An 18,858-nucleotide genomic window follows, 5' to 3' on the forward strand; every position below is an offset into this window, starting at 1 on the left:
CCATTTATTATTCTATCAGCACAAGCAATTAAGTGAGTACAAGGAAACAGTTGATGATAAAGTGTAAGGCGAGCGCATGCTAATGAACCTCTGGGTCTTCTGCTCCTCGCAGTGCTTCTGTCGCTCCTCCTCGCTCATGTCCTGTAGCTTGTTCTCCAGCCCCCCGCTGATGGGGATGACCAGCGCCCCGGGGTCATGGACGTCCACCCACTCCTTGATTTTCGCCAGCCTGGGGACACAGAGGACAGGTCATCCCGCCGGGTCACTGCACAGCTTCTTCTGGGGTCACCTGAAGACTCTCTCTTCTCAGATGTTTGAACAAGCAAGCTAGAAGTGGTCAGATTTAAAATCACCTTGCACCTGGGGCTCCAATCCAGCTGGAGGAATGAAAACAGTCAATATTTTGCTAGGAATGAACACACAGTAATTCTGAATACAACTTAACAATTTGATTTAGCCTATTATTGCCTAACTCCAGACTGGCTTTGAATCCACACCTTGTCTTATGTAGTTTCATCCAATTATCAAAATGACTCTCTAAACATGACCACTCAAGCCTTTTTAACCACTACAATTATGAAATTCACAGGTGAACCAAGATAAACTAAACTTAAATGTTTTGTATTTAGAAAACCTGATTTCATTAGGCTACCTGGATTAGGAAAACAGATACCGAATGCTAGCTAGGCATTAGAAAGTATTGTTAACCAGCCCATGCAACTGTAATTCTAAAACTATAATTTAATAAGACATGTGCACATAGGTAAAAAGAACAAAATTATTTTTTTAATTTTAGTTCTTAGTTTAGGAGCATTATGTTTGACGTGTAATGCAGGAGTGGGAATGTTAAAATATTGGTTCTGCTTGCTTACTTAAGGGTTTTTTTTATTCTTGTTTATTGGATAGGGGTTTACTCTGACTGCAGAAGGGACTTGCAGACCACAGAGAAGCATTCATCTGCTTAAATATCTTTGTCATTCAGTCATTGTAAAGCTCTCAAGAGTGACTTTTTTAACAATTGGAGACGAAATAATTGTTCTAGCCAAGAGGCAGAAACAGCAGGACACCTGACATTGCAGGGCAAAGATAACCTGGCACTTAATCACGATTCAATGCCTGAACAAAGTGGATGGAGATGGGAGCAATTATGAGCTTAGGCCAACACCCTTTTAGCAGGTTTTCTGGGCCGATCCCAAAGAGAGGCCTAACAAAGCCAATTTTCACACCTTGGGTCTGTCCCCACTCACTGCCAGTAGGACTCCTGCTATTATATGTAATCTTAGCTTCCTGTTTAGAATCAGTTCAAAGTTCCCCATGAGCGGATTTGTCCAACGTGACCGTTATTCCCGCAGGCAGCCATCTGGTCGGAAGGTCACAGTCCTCTGATACAGGGTCAAGGTAGAATTAGGAGAGTCCCTACATTTACATCAGTTTCATTAGACGCTGGAGTTCACAGGAAGTGCATAGCATAGTTGCACAAGAGCCTGGATGTTGGACTTGGACCTTTATTGTTGGGTATTTGTTAAACAAGCAGCAGGCTGGAAGCTCTTCTCTAAGGGTGATGATAAACGAGGGTAACTGTTTGAGCAGTGTTGCTAGGGCATTTTCCCATTGATATTGGGCAACAAATTTCTATTTGAAAAACTATGTGGGCAGTGGGCAACTTTTTGCGATCATCCAGATCAAGATGAGTTGCCCTTTATCTCTTCTGGTTGGCAACTGCCCAGCAACATTACTCAAAAAGTTGCCCTGTGTAGCATCACCATTACTGTGACTATAGTATCTTGCCAATAGCCCCACATTCAACAACTGCAGAGTTTGATACGTCAGTGATTTGCCAATTATGCTGCACTGAGTTGGAATATATTCCCACTCTGTGATTGCCCGTTATCGTTAGAACTGGACTTTTAAAATTCGACAGCCGCTACTTTTGAGACGGTGGCCACTTCTCAGAAAAACATTTACAGTTTACAGAAACACAGGACTGGAAAGTGCAGGAGACGGCTGCCCCAAGGAGAAGAAAACAGGCCAATCTGAGATAATAACAGCTGTGGTCTGTCACTCCGAACACGGCTGTCTGCTGCCTTGGCAGACCATCTGCATTCCTCAGGTACCGTGCCCGGTGCAGGCGGCCGGCCGGACACTGATCCGTGAATCACTCATCCGAGGGGGGCAGCATGAGGGCCCGTCAATAGGCCATTGTACCTGGGACTGTAATCAGTGAAGACTCAACAAGAGCCCAGATCCTCCCGGGCCAGAAGCTGGATGGGATTTCATAATGTGGGGGTGGAGGGAGGGTGAGGTCAGAAGTGGAGCCAAACGAAGCACAGGTGGGACCCCCCCAGTGCCTAACACAGAGCAGAAGGCATCAAACACCAGGACAGAAGTGCCCATCTCCATTGCACACCCACACAAAAAGCTTGGTAACTATCAGGAGCCAGTCGGCATTTTTTTCTGCCTCATCGGATTATTCCCAAGCTATGAAGCTTGCTATATTATCTCAATAAAATCACACAAATTTACAATAATTAAATTCCAAACATGAAGCACAAACAAATCCACAAAATGATTGATATACTTTTTTTGTCTATGTTTGATAGGGTTGCGTTGAGCCTTGAGTCCATCCCAGGCAGCCAGGCTATCACAAGGAATACAGGAATGAACTACAGGCAACAATTCACCTAACAGTCATCTGAATGGCACACAGAACTAAGGGTAGTCGAAGGACACCATAGGTACAGACAGAATTGGGACAGTCCAATCCGTAAGGAGACCGCAGTACAGATGGCACATATCAGTTATACTGGTAGAATTGGGCACATAAACAGCGTGTGCAGAATAGTGAGGACGCCTCAGCACCGAGTGGATAAGACAGCAGTTCCCCGCACCTCACCGCCGCACGCAGCTGCTAATGCAGAGATCCAGCATCTCCCAGCCCAGACCCCCTCTGAAGAAACGATGCATGAAAAATTTTATTCTTCTAATGGAATTCCAGAGGACTTCACTGCAAATCTAGTGGAAATTCTCGCATGTTAAGTGTCTGTGTTTGTGGGGGAATTAGATGTCAAATACATTTTAATGTGATTAAGTTTGACAAAGACATTATTTCTGCTAATCATTCAGCAGCTTAAAAAAAATCCCGCACAAGGCAGTGGGAGAGGAAGTGTTTGTGGTACTGGTACCTCATCGGCACAAGGGGAAAAGAAAACACACAATGCAGAGTAACGAGGATTCTTTAAATTAAGATGCGTTAAATTTATTTCAAGATGTTCACAATTAGACTTTATCCTTAACGCACATGGTAAGGCTGGATTAGCGATATTCGTTCGATTAAGGAGCATGTAGGCGAGAGTCTACGAGGAAAATTCCAACTGTATCAATTAGCATGCGTTAACAACACTCAATTCAAACCTCATTAACACGTGAACTGGTGAAACATTAGCTATATCCGAAAATGTGAGGAATATTAAAATACCTGAAAATGATAATGAAATGAAGACGGCTGACGATGAACAGCTATAACGTCAGCGCTAGCCTGTTGACGCATGTTAGCACGCACGCAGTCGCATATGAAGTCACGCAAGCAGAGAAACTGCGATCGGAATGGTATTCCTCCCACGCGCTGCTGAAAGCACAGCTATGCAATGTGCAATCTGGAGATTAGCAAGCGCCTGCACTGCGCTCCACTATTTATTTTGCAATTAAGATCGCAACAGCCAGTGAGTAAATGAGTAAAAGATGCATTTAGCGAGCCTGCTTGTGTCTGCATACTGCATGGCAGGGATGGTCCATTTAAGGTGTAAACGGGGGATAATGGACCGATTTTGCTCGACTGAGACAGGCCACTTGAAGTGGGGGGGGCGGGTTGCAAGAGGAGCTAAGAATCTCTCATGGCTTTGCTGGGCTTTTTATAAGATGTTGTTATTGCTTCAAGAATCTCACACAATTCTAAAAATCTGGCTTGCCTCCGGCCGGCCCAGGCTGTGGGACAGCTTTGATCTGCCATAATGACTTAGGAGGCGGAAACGTGGGGTGGGGGGGGGGGGGGGGGGCAGTAGGACAGGTGCGACTACCCGATCTGATGAGCGGCGCCGGTCCGTCGCTTTACCTGCTTTCAGCTGAAAGGCTTTATTACAGCCGTTACAGCAGGTAAGCTCGTAAAAGCAGGTGACAAAGGGCAGCCCGCACCTGGGCTCTGGGAAGACCCCCTTTCACATGCAACCGGCCGACAGGGCGTAGGGGTAATCCTCCGAGGGCTCGTCTGAGCAAAGGGCTTTCCCGCCCCTGGGGCTCTTACTGAACTCCCCCACAGGTAGAGTGCTGGCACAATCTCAGCGGCCAGGAACCCTTCCGGGTGATGCCCTGTGCCACCAGACCCTAATGGCACTCGGGTCTTTCCAGCCCGCACTCATGCATGGCAGGCCGGGTAAGGAAAGGTAGGCCGGGTGTCCCAGTACGGAAAGCCTGCCACTCTGTCCTTGACAAAGGGGCCAAGGCAGCTGATTCACTTCACATCCAACAGTGTGACTGTTGAAGGTAACAGTAAGCAGTACTATCTGGGGTGCAACTGTGGGTCAGGAAACTGAAATGAAGAGCCAGAGAAAAATCCTGGGTATATCCGCACGTAAGAAACCTTGCTGGATTCAAAAGTCTTACAAACAAAAAGCAGGGACACTTTAAAAATCCTCACAGGCTAGTTACTCCGGCAAAGACGTGGCCATGCTTGCCCGCTCCCATGCATTCATCCCGGGGCTGCGCGGTTCAGAGCGGCGGATCCGCGTGATAAACGAAAGCAAAGCAGGAATCTCGTTGGGCCATCTTCGCACAGGCAGTGGCTTCCGTCATCCACCACGACCGACTGCGAGAGACGAGGCGAGAGAAAGTTGTCAAGAACTGACAATCCTGACAAGAATGGGCAAAAAAAATAAAATTAAAAAAAAAGAAGAGGAGCCGATTTCTCGCCGATTTCGGCGTCTCCCCGTCTCAGACGCTGTCGCCGCTGACAGCTTAATGTGCAGCACATGCAATATTTATTCTCATCTAGTGTCAGGCTGTCTAGCCGTCCAGGGGAGTACAAAGAATGTCACTTATTAGAATAAAAGCAGGAGGAAGGTAATCAGGGACATATGTAACATCAGGCAATCATGCGCCCCTGTTTCAACATCTCTGTCTGCCCCGTTCACAACAGTTCAACAATCGCTCTTATAACAAGCTTTCAGAGGCCGTGTGTGTCAACATGAAATTCATTTATCTAGCTTGTTAAGAAGGTCGGCCGCAGCACGCTTACTGCGACGCGACTATAATACACACAACGATCACGAGGATCACTAACCAGCCGCGAAAGTCACACGCATTTCTATGCTCAATATCAAATGAAAAGCCAGCCAGGAATGCTAAATAGGACTCTCTTTATTTTTAATAGCCATTTTAAGAGCTATTTTCTAGTACCAGGGCAGCCTGGCTTTCTGTTTTGGCAGGAATGTATCCATTGCATTGAGCAACATTTTTCAAATGCAACCTTTGCATAAAAACTGGGGGGAAAAAATGGATTTTAATGGTGTATTCCTGTTCATAAGGAGGGACTTTTGATCAGCGGCCAGGCAGCCGGGCTGAAAATCTGCTGGCTGCTTTAAGATTGCAAACTGTCGCCGCTTTACTCTTTACTCTCTTCACTCGCCCAATTTGGCCAGTTTATGGTGACAGGTCCAACTGGAGCAAACAAGCCTCGGGCCGGCCACCGGGGAGGAGATGCACTGTGACACCGGCGGCCCGGATCTCATTAGCGATAAGACATCCGCCGGCCTCGCTCTACACAGGCCAGCGAATCACGCGGCGACCCGATACACTGGGCTACATCAGCTGTGCTGGGGGGGGGGCTCCTGCATGACTCCACTGGTGTTTGTTTAACTGGATGGTTTCTCTCTCATTTGTATTTATCACAAATGTATTAGGACCATCCATCCATCCAAATCCGACCACTAAAGAGAGTTCAGGGCTCCACACTAGAGGAATTCCTCGCATGGATCCCATTCAGCAAATTTCCTCTTCACAGAAATGAATAGTCATAAATCTTTCTGAATTTTCCCCGACCAAAAGTAAAGCATCACTTTAAAAAAATTAAAATAAAGTTATTAAAGTGTATGCTGGATGGGGCTGTTGTCTTCAAAGCAGTTTGGTTACTATGGTTCTTGACTCTTGACTGGGTGACAGGCACGGCATGCAAAACAGAGTTCCCAGCAAAACGGAGAGTTCAGCTGGCATTTCCTGTAGCAGGACTGGTCCCCCAGAGGCAGGGCAGCTCAGGGTAGGCCTGGGGGACCAGGTGTGGTGGATTTGAGCAGATACCCGACGAGGCCTGTGCACGTGCTAGAGAATTAGGGGCTTAGAGGCACCAACTAGCTATTTGTGCTGTGATCTGTTATCACAGCGCCACCTGCAGACAGGTGAGAGAATCTATTCACTTGAAATATCCTCCTGTCCACTTTCTACACACTACTAAAAACACTAAAAGTGATACAAACACGTAGGGATGGGGGCAGCGCATGGCTCATGCCTCCCATCAGAAGGCCGCAGGTTAGGTCCTGTGGTCGGCAGAGTGATTTCACCTTTGCACGTCTGCTACATTAAATGAACGTGCAGGAATGCGCACAGACCCAAAGCTTCAAATCTTCAGTATCCTCTTTGACGACCCACCATGCAATGCAGTCGGACGAGTCAAGCTAGCTTATTTTTTTCTTACACTGGTCCCAAACACACTTCGGGGCATGTGCCGAAAAGGATGCCATCGTTCTTAAAGTGGGCTCTTTTACTACCTTGATATTTGTCGCTGTAAAAAAGATCAACCTGGACAAACACCGGATGCACATGACGGCTTGGATGACTCACCCGTCACTCACACTCCTCACGCCCTGCTAAAGAGCCGGCAAGCTTGCGGCACACGCTGCCACCTCGGCTCTGAGCTCAGTGTCTCGGTGAGCTCAGACGGCAGACAGGATGACGGCGGCCACCATACTCTCCCAGCCCAGGCCGCCGCCGGCTGTCCTGACGCACAGCAAAAGCATCTCACGCTTCCTAACCCGCAGAACCTGCGCTGCTCAGGCAGGCAGACAGGCGTCTGGGGCCGGCTGAGCGCCCGTCACGCGATGCCTGCCGCTCGTAAACACGTGGCACACACTTCCTCGCCGGCTCTTTACGAGCGGGGATGCGCAGGGGGTCGTCAGCGGCGGGCCGCAGGGCAGGAGGGAGCAGCGGGCAGCCCCGCTGATGCAGACCCTTCTCAGGAACATCACTGGGACCGGCCCGGCTTTGATCTCCCGGGCTGCAATTACGCTGCGATCTAAATGAGCCGAGAGTCGCCTCGGCTGTGAGTTCAAACGTACGCAAGCGTGCGTTCCCATGCGCCAGCAAGCACACGCGGCTTGGGATTACACACACATGGGCGCAGAGATCCAGCGGGGGGGGGGGGGGGGGGGGGGCTTAAATTAATGTCTTTTGGGATGGACACTCTTTAGTTTCAATAAAATTCAAGGACAGCGACCCTGCAGACTTAAACATGAAGGTCAGACATGCTGTCTGCATATAAAATAAAACTGAAACGTTGATGCTACTAGGCTTAAAGTGCGCTATCTGTACGGCACTTTGGATAAAAGCATCTGCTAAACAAACGTAAATGTTTCAGACAGGGGCACCATAAAGCAGGGGAGTGTTACACGGGCCCCGGAGCAGCAGGGGCCCTAAAAAATTTGGAACATAACTGGATCGGTCTGGGTTGGGAGGCCGGTAAGATAAGCTCTCATGGCCCAAAATCTCTACCTGAGGAAAGGCGAGGAGTCAACATGGGCACATGTGCGTCACAAACCGCCGCAGCTCTCAGCCGCCAGCCTGACTGGTCTTACGCTTAATCTCAGCACAAACTACATCTCCCTGCACATTAAAGCCCAACACCCCCCATCAGCCGCCTCCCACCCCCCATCAGCCGCCTCTCACCCCCCATCAGCCGCCTCCCACCCCCCCGCCGGCCGTCTCATCATCCCAGTGGCTTTGGAGGGAATCACGGAAGGACCAGGCGACAGCATTAGGGACGCCTGCATTGTCCAATAGGAGTCGTCGTATCTACCTGTGATCACAGCGCCCCCCTCCCCCCCCCCCCATGCAGGTGGACGGGGTAGGAGGCGAGTCACAGGCGGAGCGCGACGCCCTCTCAGGCTTGCGTGGCTGGTAGCTTGGGACTAGAGGGCGCCGATTGACAGCAGCCAGAGATTTATTGTGTTTTGCTCCGTTGAAAAACAACGTGAGAGAACAAAAACCTGCATCTGCCATCCGGTGGATGACAGACAGGTAACAAAGCCATGAATCACCTGATTTATTTGACAGAAGCTTCTCCTCCCACTGAGGGGAGCCACGTCACAATGCCAGACAGACGGATGCACTCTCTGAAAAAAAAGAACATCTTAAAACTGAAGATTGAGGGAGCCGGCGTCAGCTAAGTCAAAAAGCCAAATCAAGTTAAAAAGAGTAAGATGATGCCAGCATCCGTCCTGCGGCCTCCGATTGGAGGTGGTGTGAAGAGCACAACCTTCCCTCTGTTATTAACTCATCGCAGACTGACAGCACAATCCACTCTTCCTGGGGTTTTAAGTTTCCACACACTTCTGTTGCTTTTCCCCAGTGAGAGGTCACTGGCTTCTAGCAGAAAAAGGATTTGCAGATCTCCTACAAAACTTCAGGAAACAGCTTCAGACTGAGGCCTGTAGCAAAGAACGTTCCAGCTTCAGGCCCATATGAAGGCCAGCTTCAGCCTGAGGCCTGTAATGAAGAATGTTACAGCTTCAGGCCTCTGTGAAGACCAGCTTCAGCCTGAGGCCTGTAATGAAGAACTGTAGAGCTTCAGGCCTTTATGAAGGCCAGCTTCAGCCTGAGGCCTATAATGAAGAATGTTACAGCTTCAGGCCTCTGTAAAAGTGAGCTTCAGCCTGAGGTCTGTAATGAAAAATGTTACAGCTTCAGGCCTCTGTGAAGACCAGCTTCAGCCTGAGGCCTGTAATGAAGAACTTTAGAGCTTCAGGCCTCTACGAAGGCCAGCTTCAGCCTGAGGCCTATAATGAAGAATGTTCCAGCTTCAGACCTCTATGCAGGCCAGCTTCAGCCTGAGGCCTATAATGAAGAATGTTCCAGCTTCAGACCTCTATGCAGGCCAGCTTCAGCCTGAGACCTGAAGCAACGGAGTGTTCTGGCTTTAAGCCTGTATGATGGCCAGCTTCCAAACTCCTCTTGACCATTTTTACATTCACATATGTTATCTATCAAAATCTGAGAATTTACACACCAAAAAAAGAGATAAATACTTTATAATTTTCCCCAAACAAAGAAAACAACATCTGAAAACAGTAAACGATCAGAAAATGTCAGAAAGACCAGATTTAAGCAGAAGACAATTCTGGACAGTGCAGGATTCAAAGAGAGCCTCCGATGATGATTTATTGGCTGAGACCATATGACTTTAATTACTGCTTTGGCTTCCAGTCTATGCATGTTTATTTTTTCGGTTTAAGGCCTTTTCCCCCCTCTTTGATATCACATGGAAATGAGAATTTTTTTAATGGAAAATGGAAGCCATGTGCAGTTAAGTACTTAATGAAATGCAGGATGGGAGGCCAGGCTGGATGCGGAGGTGGGGGGTTTAGTGGGATCAGGTTGGTACCCCACCCCTCATACAGTTCGCAAACTCTGTGTTCCCCAAGGTACTGACAGTAACCCCCCCCCCTGCAGTGCAGGGGACTCGGTGCAGACCCCTGACCTCTCATCTTATTTACTCACATCATCATCTGCATGCAAAGTGCCAATTACAGAGACACAGAGAAAGCTGCTGCTCAGTCATACCTAACATGTATAGATGGTGTGTTTCCCTAAGCGGACAGGCGCCGGGCCCGCAGGCCCCTCCCAGCACTCCGGCACTTACCATTTATTCTTTTTTCTGATGTAGTCCTTCTCGGAGAGGTTGACGAGGTATAACATTGGCTTGGATGTGAGAAACAAGTATTTGTTCAATACGTCAATCTGCAAAAATTCAGGAAGGGAGAGGCTCTGCTTATGGGGAGAAAAAGACGGAGGAATGCTCAAGACAAAGGGGGGTCAACTAAACCAAATTATGGTCTGGGCACTGTGGGGGGGGGGCTACAAAGAGATCAGTGTCAGTTATGACAGATGACATTCGTTTGTTAAAAGTTACACTGAAATATTTCCTTAGAATGGGAACAGGCACATTAAGTTGTGATTAGCAGAGCAGAATCATAGCTTTCAGCTCTGATGAAAAGACTCCACTGATAAATAAAGCCCATTAATAAATCTGTGTGTTTAGGGGGGCTGGGGGGCGGCATCAAAGGCCTACCTCCTTGTCGTTCCAGTCGTGATAGTAGCGGACATGTTTCTTTTCATCCACTACCCAGTTCTTGATTTTGCACATGATGTCCTGTTCGGGTTTAACAGGGAACGAGAGAGACGTCATTAGCAGAGATGAAAAAGAACGTAAACCCAGCGGGGGCCTGGGTAATTATTTCCTAAATGCGCAGTGCCCCGATGCCAAGACTGAAACAATGTACCCCCATACTGGAAGGATGACAGGCTGAATGTGTACGGGGAGGGGGGCCAGGGGGGGCTCCCGATTCAGGGAGGGATGCTTTCCGGAGGGTGCCATTCACACAGATGACAAACAGCGCTGCTGTACACCTGACCAGGCCGCAGAGAGAGCGTGAACATGGTGCAGGGAGACGGCCGCTGCTCTCCGGCGTCCCTGCCGGTCTCTCGGCTGCACACGACCTCATGCTGAATTAGCAAGGCGCAGGCAGCAATTAAGGTCAGCTTAGCCGCCTCCCCCCCCAGTCATGGCTGCCATGTCAGCTGCTCTGTTTCAGGAGCATGTCACACAATGCTGACAGCGCTACACTGCAAAATGCTGCAACACAGAAAGTGAGCCTCTTATTGTTAATCCAACCCCAGAGAATGTAAGGAAACCGTGTGCTCCATTTCCCTGCCCACTGCCAGTGCCACTTCAAGTCTGCACCCCCACAACCCCAAAATGAATGTGGCTTGTAACAGTCACAATGGGAGGGGAGGGGGAATACTCCAAGCCCTGACCCCCAGCCAGGCCCATTCGCACTGCATGCATCTCTCTCCACAGGAATTCTAAAGGCCATTCAGTGCCTCTGTTGGCTGAGGTGGGGGGGGGGGGGGGGACATGTCATGGGCAGCCAGCCCCCCGCCCTCACAGAAAGACTAATCGTCTGTGAAATGGAACCAGCACATGGCGACTGACACGGGCTTTGCCTTCTTCTCCCCCCCGCCCCCCCAGGACCCCGTCTGGTCTGGGCTGGCCGTGGTGGGACCCCCCGCTCGTGGGCAGGTGCTGTTAAAAGGCGCTCGGGGTGCAGCTGGGGTCAGACACATTCGCAGGCGCCGTGGGGGGGCTTCCAGGAGCCAACGGCTTTGCCGGTACCACTGTGAAGGGCGGGCGGGCGGGCTGACAACTCGCTTCCTTCATAAGGGGGGAAGTGAAGGAACACACCACTCTCCACCAACCCACTACCTACCAGTCAGCAACAAGCAACGCAAAGACTGAGGGTTCAAATCCCAAGGATCACATGTAAATTGTTACCGTTCCCTCTACTGTAAGTCACTATCGGTACAAGTGTTAGATAAACAAGGAAATGTAGATTTGTCAATATTAGCCACATTTAATATTTCAAGAAAGAGGCTGGAGTTAGGATAGAGCATCACTGCGTTTGGAAGGCTTAGAGGACGGCTTCTTTGGATAACAAGGGCAGTGGTTTGTAGCAGTTTAGGAAGTAAACATCTTCTGGGTCTATATGCCCGAATTTACTGCCAGCCAAATAATCTCAGTCTTTCCCAGCCTGCAGACTCAGGTTCACTTCTCTGAAAAAGAATTTAAGGTATTTCCACCACATTTCCCACAAAAACACATCACTGTGGGGCTCTTGTCACGGGGCCCCCGAAAGGCATCCACTCACTACAAGCCCCCCAGATAGATTTTTAAATCTATTTTGGCTGGTCTATGCTACAGACCTGCTTCCTGATGAAATCTCCTGAGCACATCATGCCTTTCCCAAAGAGATGCCATTTCAATTCTGGTGTCTTGCTTGCACACAAATCTGTGCCTTTTCCATAGTAATATGTCACCTCCAGTACAAACCTCATAAACCAAATATGCATTTTAACAAACAACGGAAACACTAATGTATTAGGACTGACATACAGCGGTACCTCAGAACTCCAATTTAATCCGTTCAGAACTCCGGATCAAATCCTAAAAAGTTTGAGTTGTGATCGAATTTTCCCCATAAGAAATAATGGAAAATCAATTCATTTTTAGCATTTAAACACAAAATGAACCGTATAAAACAAGAACAGCATATACTGTACTAAACACATCTAAACACATTTATCAAAACAGTAATTTGTAAAGTAAGAAAATAAATGTATCCAAACAATGTGTAAAGTTAAAAAAACGTGTCCTGCCCCGATCGTCCGCTCCTTCCATGTGCCACACCCCCTCGTTAACCCCGTGTGGAATCCCCGTGTGATCAGCTGTTTTTGGTTGTTGTCATTAGTCCTCTGTATTTAGTCTGCGTTTCAGTTTGTTTCACCAGTCCGGTCATTGTATTGTCCGTCTGCGTTTTGCCTGCCTTACCTGTAATTAAACCCAATACACGTCAAGACAAAAAAAGCACAATTAAACACAATGATAAAGATGCACCGGGAAAAAGAAAAAAAAGCTGACAAGAAGCAGATGTGTTTTCATTGATTAATAATTTCTCGCTGAGTTGGAAAGCAGACTGAAGACCGAATCCCTATGTGGTGTCATGTTGGTCCAGCAACTGGCATTTAATGGGACGCAATGGCTGTCATACTGAATCCTGAAAAGATCTGCAGCTTCTGCTGAAGCTTACTGCTGTACTGTAGCCTTAACTAACCAACAAAGCCAACACACAGTGTCAGCAAGTCACAAGGCTGCGAGGGCAAGAAGTACAGACACTAAAACAAGTAACACTCGCAACATAAAAGTTTTGCTCACTAATGCACCAATTAATGTGTCATAGCTTAGCTGTTCTGCCTAATAAACTAGAGGTGGCCATGTACTTCAAATGACGTCTGGACAAAGCAAAATCGAACACGTCGGGCGAGAACACTCTGTCACATACTTAAAAGGACACTGGCACCTTGTTCCTTCGTTATCACACCACAACCCTAGAGGGGGGGTAGGGGCGCAGGTCCCCCGTGTTCTGGGAAAACCACTGAAAATTTTTTGTTCCCCTAGGTGAGTAGATAAAACACCTCTAGCTAGGACATTCGGGGGATGGGGGGGTGGGGTGCGGGGGTCCTACAAACCCACACTATACATATATTTTAAGCATTGATAAGTAGCTAGACTTTGTGTGCACAGACAGGGAAGTCGTCAATTTAAATGCCACTAACGAAACGCATACATTCCATAACTAACATTACACAGTTTGACATTTACTATTAACAGGAATGCACATGCCTGCATTTATTTACACTATTTAACGTGCGGTGCAATGCGAAGCATGACAGTAAACCGCGTGATTCGTCCTGCTGACCAACCCCACAGTGTCACATTTATGTCAGCCTACTGTGGACAGTGAGTGGGATCATAAATGAAAAAGTTCACCTCGGGGACCCAGCAAAGAGGATGTGCCGAAACGGTGATCACTGCAATTATTACGCGTCATACAACGTCGCACTGCCAGAACAACGTGGACTCCATCAATTCCACCTGAAGTACATGGCTAGCTTAAGACAGTCTCAAACTGGTGAGATTTGGGTCAGTGTCCTATGCTAGGCTACATTGCGCTGCCTGCGACCAAGATCACAGCCAAACAAGTGTGCAGAAAGTAGCGGAGAGGCTGAGACGATACACTCTACTGCAGCCTGTCTCAGGAGTTCAGATGTCAGTTTCAGAGTACGCTCAGCCTAAAAACTGACTTCAGCTTAAATAAACAGAAAAAGCTCCTCGGACAAAGGACTGGGTTCTTTGCACACAAATCTCTGAAAAGCTGAAAATAAAAATCAGGCAGCTAGAGGATCCCCCATAGGGGAAATGAAGGAGAAATGAATAAATACATAAATAGGAGCACAAACTGACTTTAAACCCATATAAGACATATCTCCTACAACAACCATTGCCCACTTCTACCTAATTTAAGCCAACTTGAAGATACCAGATACCAAAATAGGGGTCTTGAGAAATACATTATTGCAGCCCCTCCCCCCAAAAAGCTCTGCATCCCTTGATAAGAGCTATTCTTTAAACTCTAAAAGGCCTCCCATAGATGCCACTTGGCAAGGCACATACAGTCTTTGACAAGTAATGTAGATCATTTTTATTCATTGCCTAAAAGTGTCGGCAATTACGTGCGTCAGCAGCCACCTGCTTGTTCTGAATGGCTCCCTGGTTGCCTGGCACAGTCGAGGGGGTTTACGCTGGGGGTGGGGGGGATCGTCCAGAGCCCCCCGTCCAGCAGGTGAAATGGTCCCCACTCATTAGTGTAGGGGGCCGCACATGTCGCTCGCTGCACCTGAAGCTGTCTCCATTTCTGGCCAGCACTGTTGCTCCTTTCCACTTCTAAACACCAAAGTCAGGAACACACCAGTGTGATTTCTCTGCCAAAAAATACCACTGTATCAACCTGTTTCATGGGTCTATTATCATGTGCCTGATCTGTGAGGAATGTTCAAGGGTTAACTTTGGTTGTGTCAACTGCTAATGCTAAAAGATTTTTATTTTCACATCATGATCTTAAAAAAAAAAAAAACATTATTCTTTCTTTTCAACTGTTCAAGTAAAAATCTGACAATTTCTTTGTTTAGTGTCCTCATAACCCTGAAGAATCTCGCCAACCAGGTAAGTGTTCCTTTACAAGCTCATCTTATATACATGATGTTTTACCATTAGACTAATAAAAAAAACATATAACTGTATGTGTTTAGCTGACATACTAATGTATTTACACTACCGTTCAAAAGTTTGGGGTCGCTTAGAAATTTCCTTGCTTTTGAAAAAACAGGAGTTTTTTGTCCATTAAAATAACATCAGACTGAGCAGAAAGACATTGTTAATGCTGTAAATGACTATCATAGCTGGAAACGGCTGCGTTTTAATGGAATATCTACATAGGTGTAAGAGGCCCATTATCAGCAACAATAAGTCCTGTGTTCCAGTGGAATGTTGTTTGCTAATGTAAGTTTATCATTTTAAAAGGTTAATTTATCATTAGAGAAGCAATAAAGAAACAAAACTGGCCTTCTTTGGACTAGTTGAATATCTGGAGCATCAGCAATTGTGGGTTCGACTACAACCTCAGAATGGTCAGAAACAAAGAACTTTCTTCTGAAACTCGTCAGTCTATTCTTGTTCTGAGAAATGAAGGCTATTCCATGAGAGCAATTGCCAGGAAACTGAAGATCTCGTACAATGCTGTGTATTACTCCCTTCACAGAGCAGAACAAACTGGCTCTAACCACAATAAAAAGGGGAGAGGGAGGCTCCGGTACACAAGTGAGGGAGAGGATAAATATATTAGAGTGTGTAGTTTGAGAAACGGACACCTCATAGGTCTTTAACTGGCAGCATCATTAAACAGTCTCAACGTCAACAGTGAAGAGGCAACTCCGGGATGCTGGCTTTGTAGGCAGAATTGCCAAGAAAAAGCTGTATCTCAGAGTGGCCAATAAAAAGAAAAGACTGAGATGAACATGGACACTGGACAGAGGAAGACTGGGGGGAAAAAGTGCTATTTATGGATAGACAAAGAAGACAGTTTGTGAGACACAGATCAAATGAACATGGACACTGGACAGAGGAAGACTGGGGGGAAAAAGTGCTATTTATGGATAGACAAAGAAGACAGTTTGTGAGACAGATCAAATGAACATGGACACTGGACAGAGGAAGACTGGGGGGAAAAAGTGCTATTTATGGATAGACAAAGAAGACAGGTTTGTGAGACAGATCAAATGAACATGGACACTGGACAGAGGAAGACTGGGGGGAAAAAGTGCTATTTATGGATAGACAAAGAAGACAGTTTGTGAGACAGATCAAATGAACATGGACACTGGACAGAGGAAGACTGGGGGAAAAAAGTGCTATTTATGGATAGACAAAGAAGACAGTTTGTGAGACAGATCAAATGAACATGGACACTGGACAGAGGAAGACTGGGGGGAAAAAGTGCTATTTATGGATAGACAAAGAAGACAGTTTGTGAGACAGATCAAATGAACATGGACACTGGACAGAGGAAGACTGGGGGAAAAAAGTGCTATTTATGGATAGACAAAGAAGACAGTTTGTGAGACAGATCAAATGAACATGGACACTGGACAGAGGAAGACTGGGGGGAAAAAGTGCTATTTATGGATAGACAAAGAAGACAGTTTGTGAGACAGATCAAATGAACATGGACACTGGACAGAGGAAGACTGGGGGAAAAAAGTGCTATTTATGGATAGACAAAGAAGACAGTTTGTGAGACAGATCACATGAGCAGACACTGGAGGAGCTCTTGACGCCATCTGTGAAGCACGGTGGAGGCAATGCGGTGGTCTGGGGCTGATTTGCGGTGGTCTGGGGCTGATTTGCTGATGGTAGAGTGGGAGATTGGAACAGGGTGAAAGGGATCTTGAAGAAGGAAGGCTATCACTCCATTTTGCAGCACCATGCCACACCCTGTGGACGGCACTTAATTGGAGTTATTTTCATCCTACAGCAGGACAATAACCCAAACACAGCTACCAACTGTGCAAGAACTATTTAGGGAAGAAGCAGGCAGCTGGAATTCTGTGTATAATGGGAGTAGCCAGCACAGTCACTGGATCTCAACTGTATTGAGCTGTTATAGGAGCAGCTTGGCTGAATGGTACATAAGAAGTGCCCGTCAAGCCAATCCAACCCAACCTGTGGGAGATGCTTCAGGAAGCACCGCTGGTTTTCTTTACAGTTTTGTGGAGCTCAGGAGTTACAGTTATCAGTAAGACAAATAAAAATACTGGCCAAAAATTCCACTTCGGTGGAACACTAATGCAAATTACCTGAGGTGTGTGGCCTAAATGTTGGTTAGTGTTACGGCTTGAAGGAGAAGCCTGCGCATACATGACCAAAGCGTGTGCAAGGAACCCATCCAGGTAGAGACTCACATATTCAGGTTTGAGCTTCTTGTCGCCACCCCTCACTGCAGTCTTCTCCAATTTGTCAATGATGGGTCCGATCATCTCCTCGTCCTTCAGTCGCAGCTCTTCATGAATGATCTCGATATCTCTCACCGGGTCAACGTTCCCCTCCACGTGGATGATGTCCTCATCCTCAAACGCACCTATGAAGAGGGACAGGTGGGACTTGAAAACCGACCTATTCCCCTCTGAGACAGAAAGCTTGGACGGCTCCCAGAGAATCCGGAGAAGACACCTAAATGAGTGTTTCCCAACCCGGCCCTAAGGGACCTCCAGGCGCTCCATGCTTTTGCTCCTTGCCAAGACAGTCAACATCTTTCCTCCCGTGGACTGTCTGTGGGTCCCTGAGGAGCAGACTGGGAAATACTACACTAAAGGAATCTCAAATACACGTCCACTCTTTCAAGATGAAAATGAGAGAATGCTGCTTACATATACTCCACTATACATGTTAGAGGTTAAACATCAGGAATATGAAAATAAGGAGGAATTAATATAGGCATTCAGGATGCATAAATCGTAGAATTACGACACAAAGGAGGACTGTAAATGCAACCGTGTTAACAGGTCTTTAACATGTAACCGCTGACCCAGATTCGTAAGACACACCTTGCTTGAAAGTCACTTTAAATGCTGTTTTTATAGACATATCTCAAGTACTGCGTTAGTTTCACAAGTGAGCTAACACACTGTAAACTGAACAATAAAACTGTCTAATTCTTCCTGCTGCGGCGAGTTCTTCCCTCTTATAATGTGCATTCATTTCTATAAAATGAATAGTCTGTGTTTTTGTGAATTATGCAACCACAATATTTAACTGTGGCAGAATGTGTTTGTGTTTATTCTGCAGCCACAACAAAAGTGAAGGAAGAAATTGAACCATCTGTTTTTATGCAGTAATAGGATTTAATACATCTCTTGGGGCCCAGCAATGATGTGCTTACCCTCACAGACTCGCTTTATATTCTGAACACGAAACGATTTGCGACAATCAAAACTGGCTCGGAGAAACTATGCGCTTTTACAAATCTGAGGCATGACGCTGCATATCTTCTCACCAGCAGGAACGTTAAGAGGAGGCAGAAGCAAAAATCAGATTCTCGCTCCTTCAGATGAATCCACCTTGTTACAGTGGCCCTGATGGCGATTGGATAATGAGGCGTTCGGGCACGAAATTTAGCCAGCGGCTCATTTGCCCACTCATGATTCTAAGGTAGGTGCTCCAGTGGCCAATCACAAGGCCGGGCAGGGGGGGGGGGGGTGTCATCTGTCACATGTGAGTGATGCCTATTACCACATTGCTATCTAAGCACCAGCCCTCATTACGTGAACATACCATTACCGAACTCTGCCAGAGCCATCATTTAGAAACTGCCAACAGAAATACGATGCATATAATTTAGGGACTTCTATTTTAGTGACAACTCCCGCTCTCTCAGACAGTAAGGGTAAAGGGAACTAAATTAACTTTTATTTTAATTTGTCACAGTTAAACACCACCTCGTTTGCCCAATCTGGGAAAGACTTCAGTGACTGATTGAGTTGACTTTTTTTCCCCTATTTTCAGCAAAGTTTCTCCATAAATGAGTGTCGTTA

The 18,858-nt window shown here is 46.9% G+C and overlaps 1 protein-coding gene across 3 annotated transcripts in view; it reads right to left on the minus strand.

Moving 5' to 3' along the window:
* The window catches only part of ola1 (Obg-like ATPase 1), a 51,535-nt gene that overhangs the window by 6,000 nt on the left and 26,677 nt on the right, over positions 1 to 18,858 (minus strand). For all 3 annotated transcript variants that reach the window (XM_023805932.2, XM_023805933.1, XM_023805934.2), the window contains exons 5-8: positions 17,230 to 17,405; positions 10,388 to 10,468; positions 9,959 to 10,056; positions 89 to 229 (exon numbers count right to left, since the gene is read on the minus strand). In XM_023805932.2, the coding sequence (XP_023661700.1) occupies positions 89 to 229; positions 9,959 to 10,056; positions 10,388 to 10,468; positions 17,230 to 17,405 (496 nt within the window). The remainder of the gene's footprint in view (positions 1 to 88; positions 230 to 9,958; positions 10,057 to 10,387; positions 10,469 to 17,229; positions 17,406 to 18,858) is intronic.

Source organism: Paramormyrops kingsleyae, chromosome 1, assembly GCF_048594095.1.
Source record: "Paramormyrops kingsleyae isolate MSU_618 chromosome 1, PKINGS_0.4, whole genome shotgun sequence".
NCBI classification, from domain to species: domain Eukaryota; kingdom Metazoa; phylum Chordata; class Actinopteri; order Osteoglossiformes; family Mormyridae; genus Paramormyrops; species Paramormyrops kingsleyae.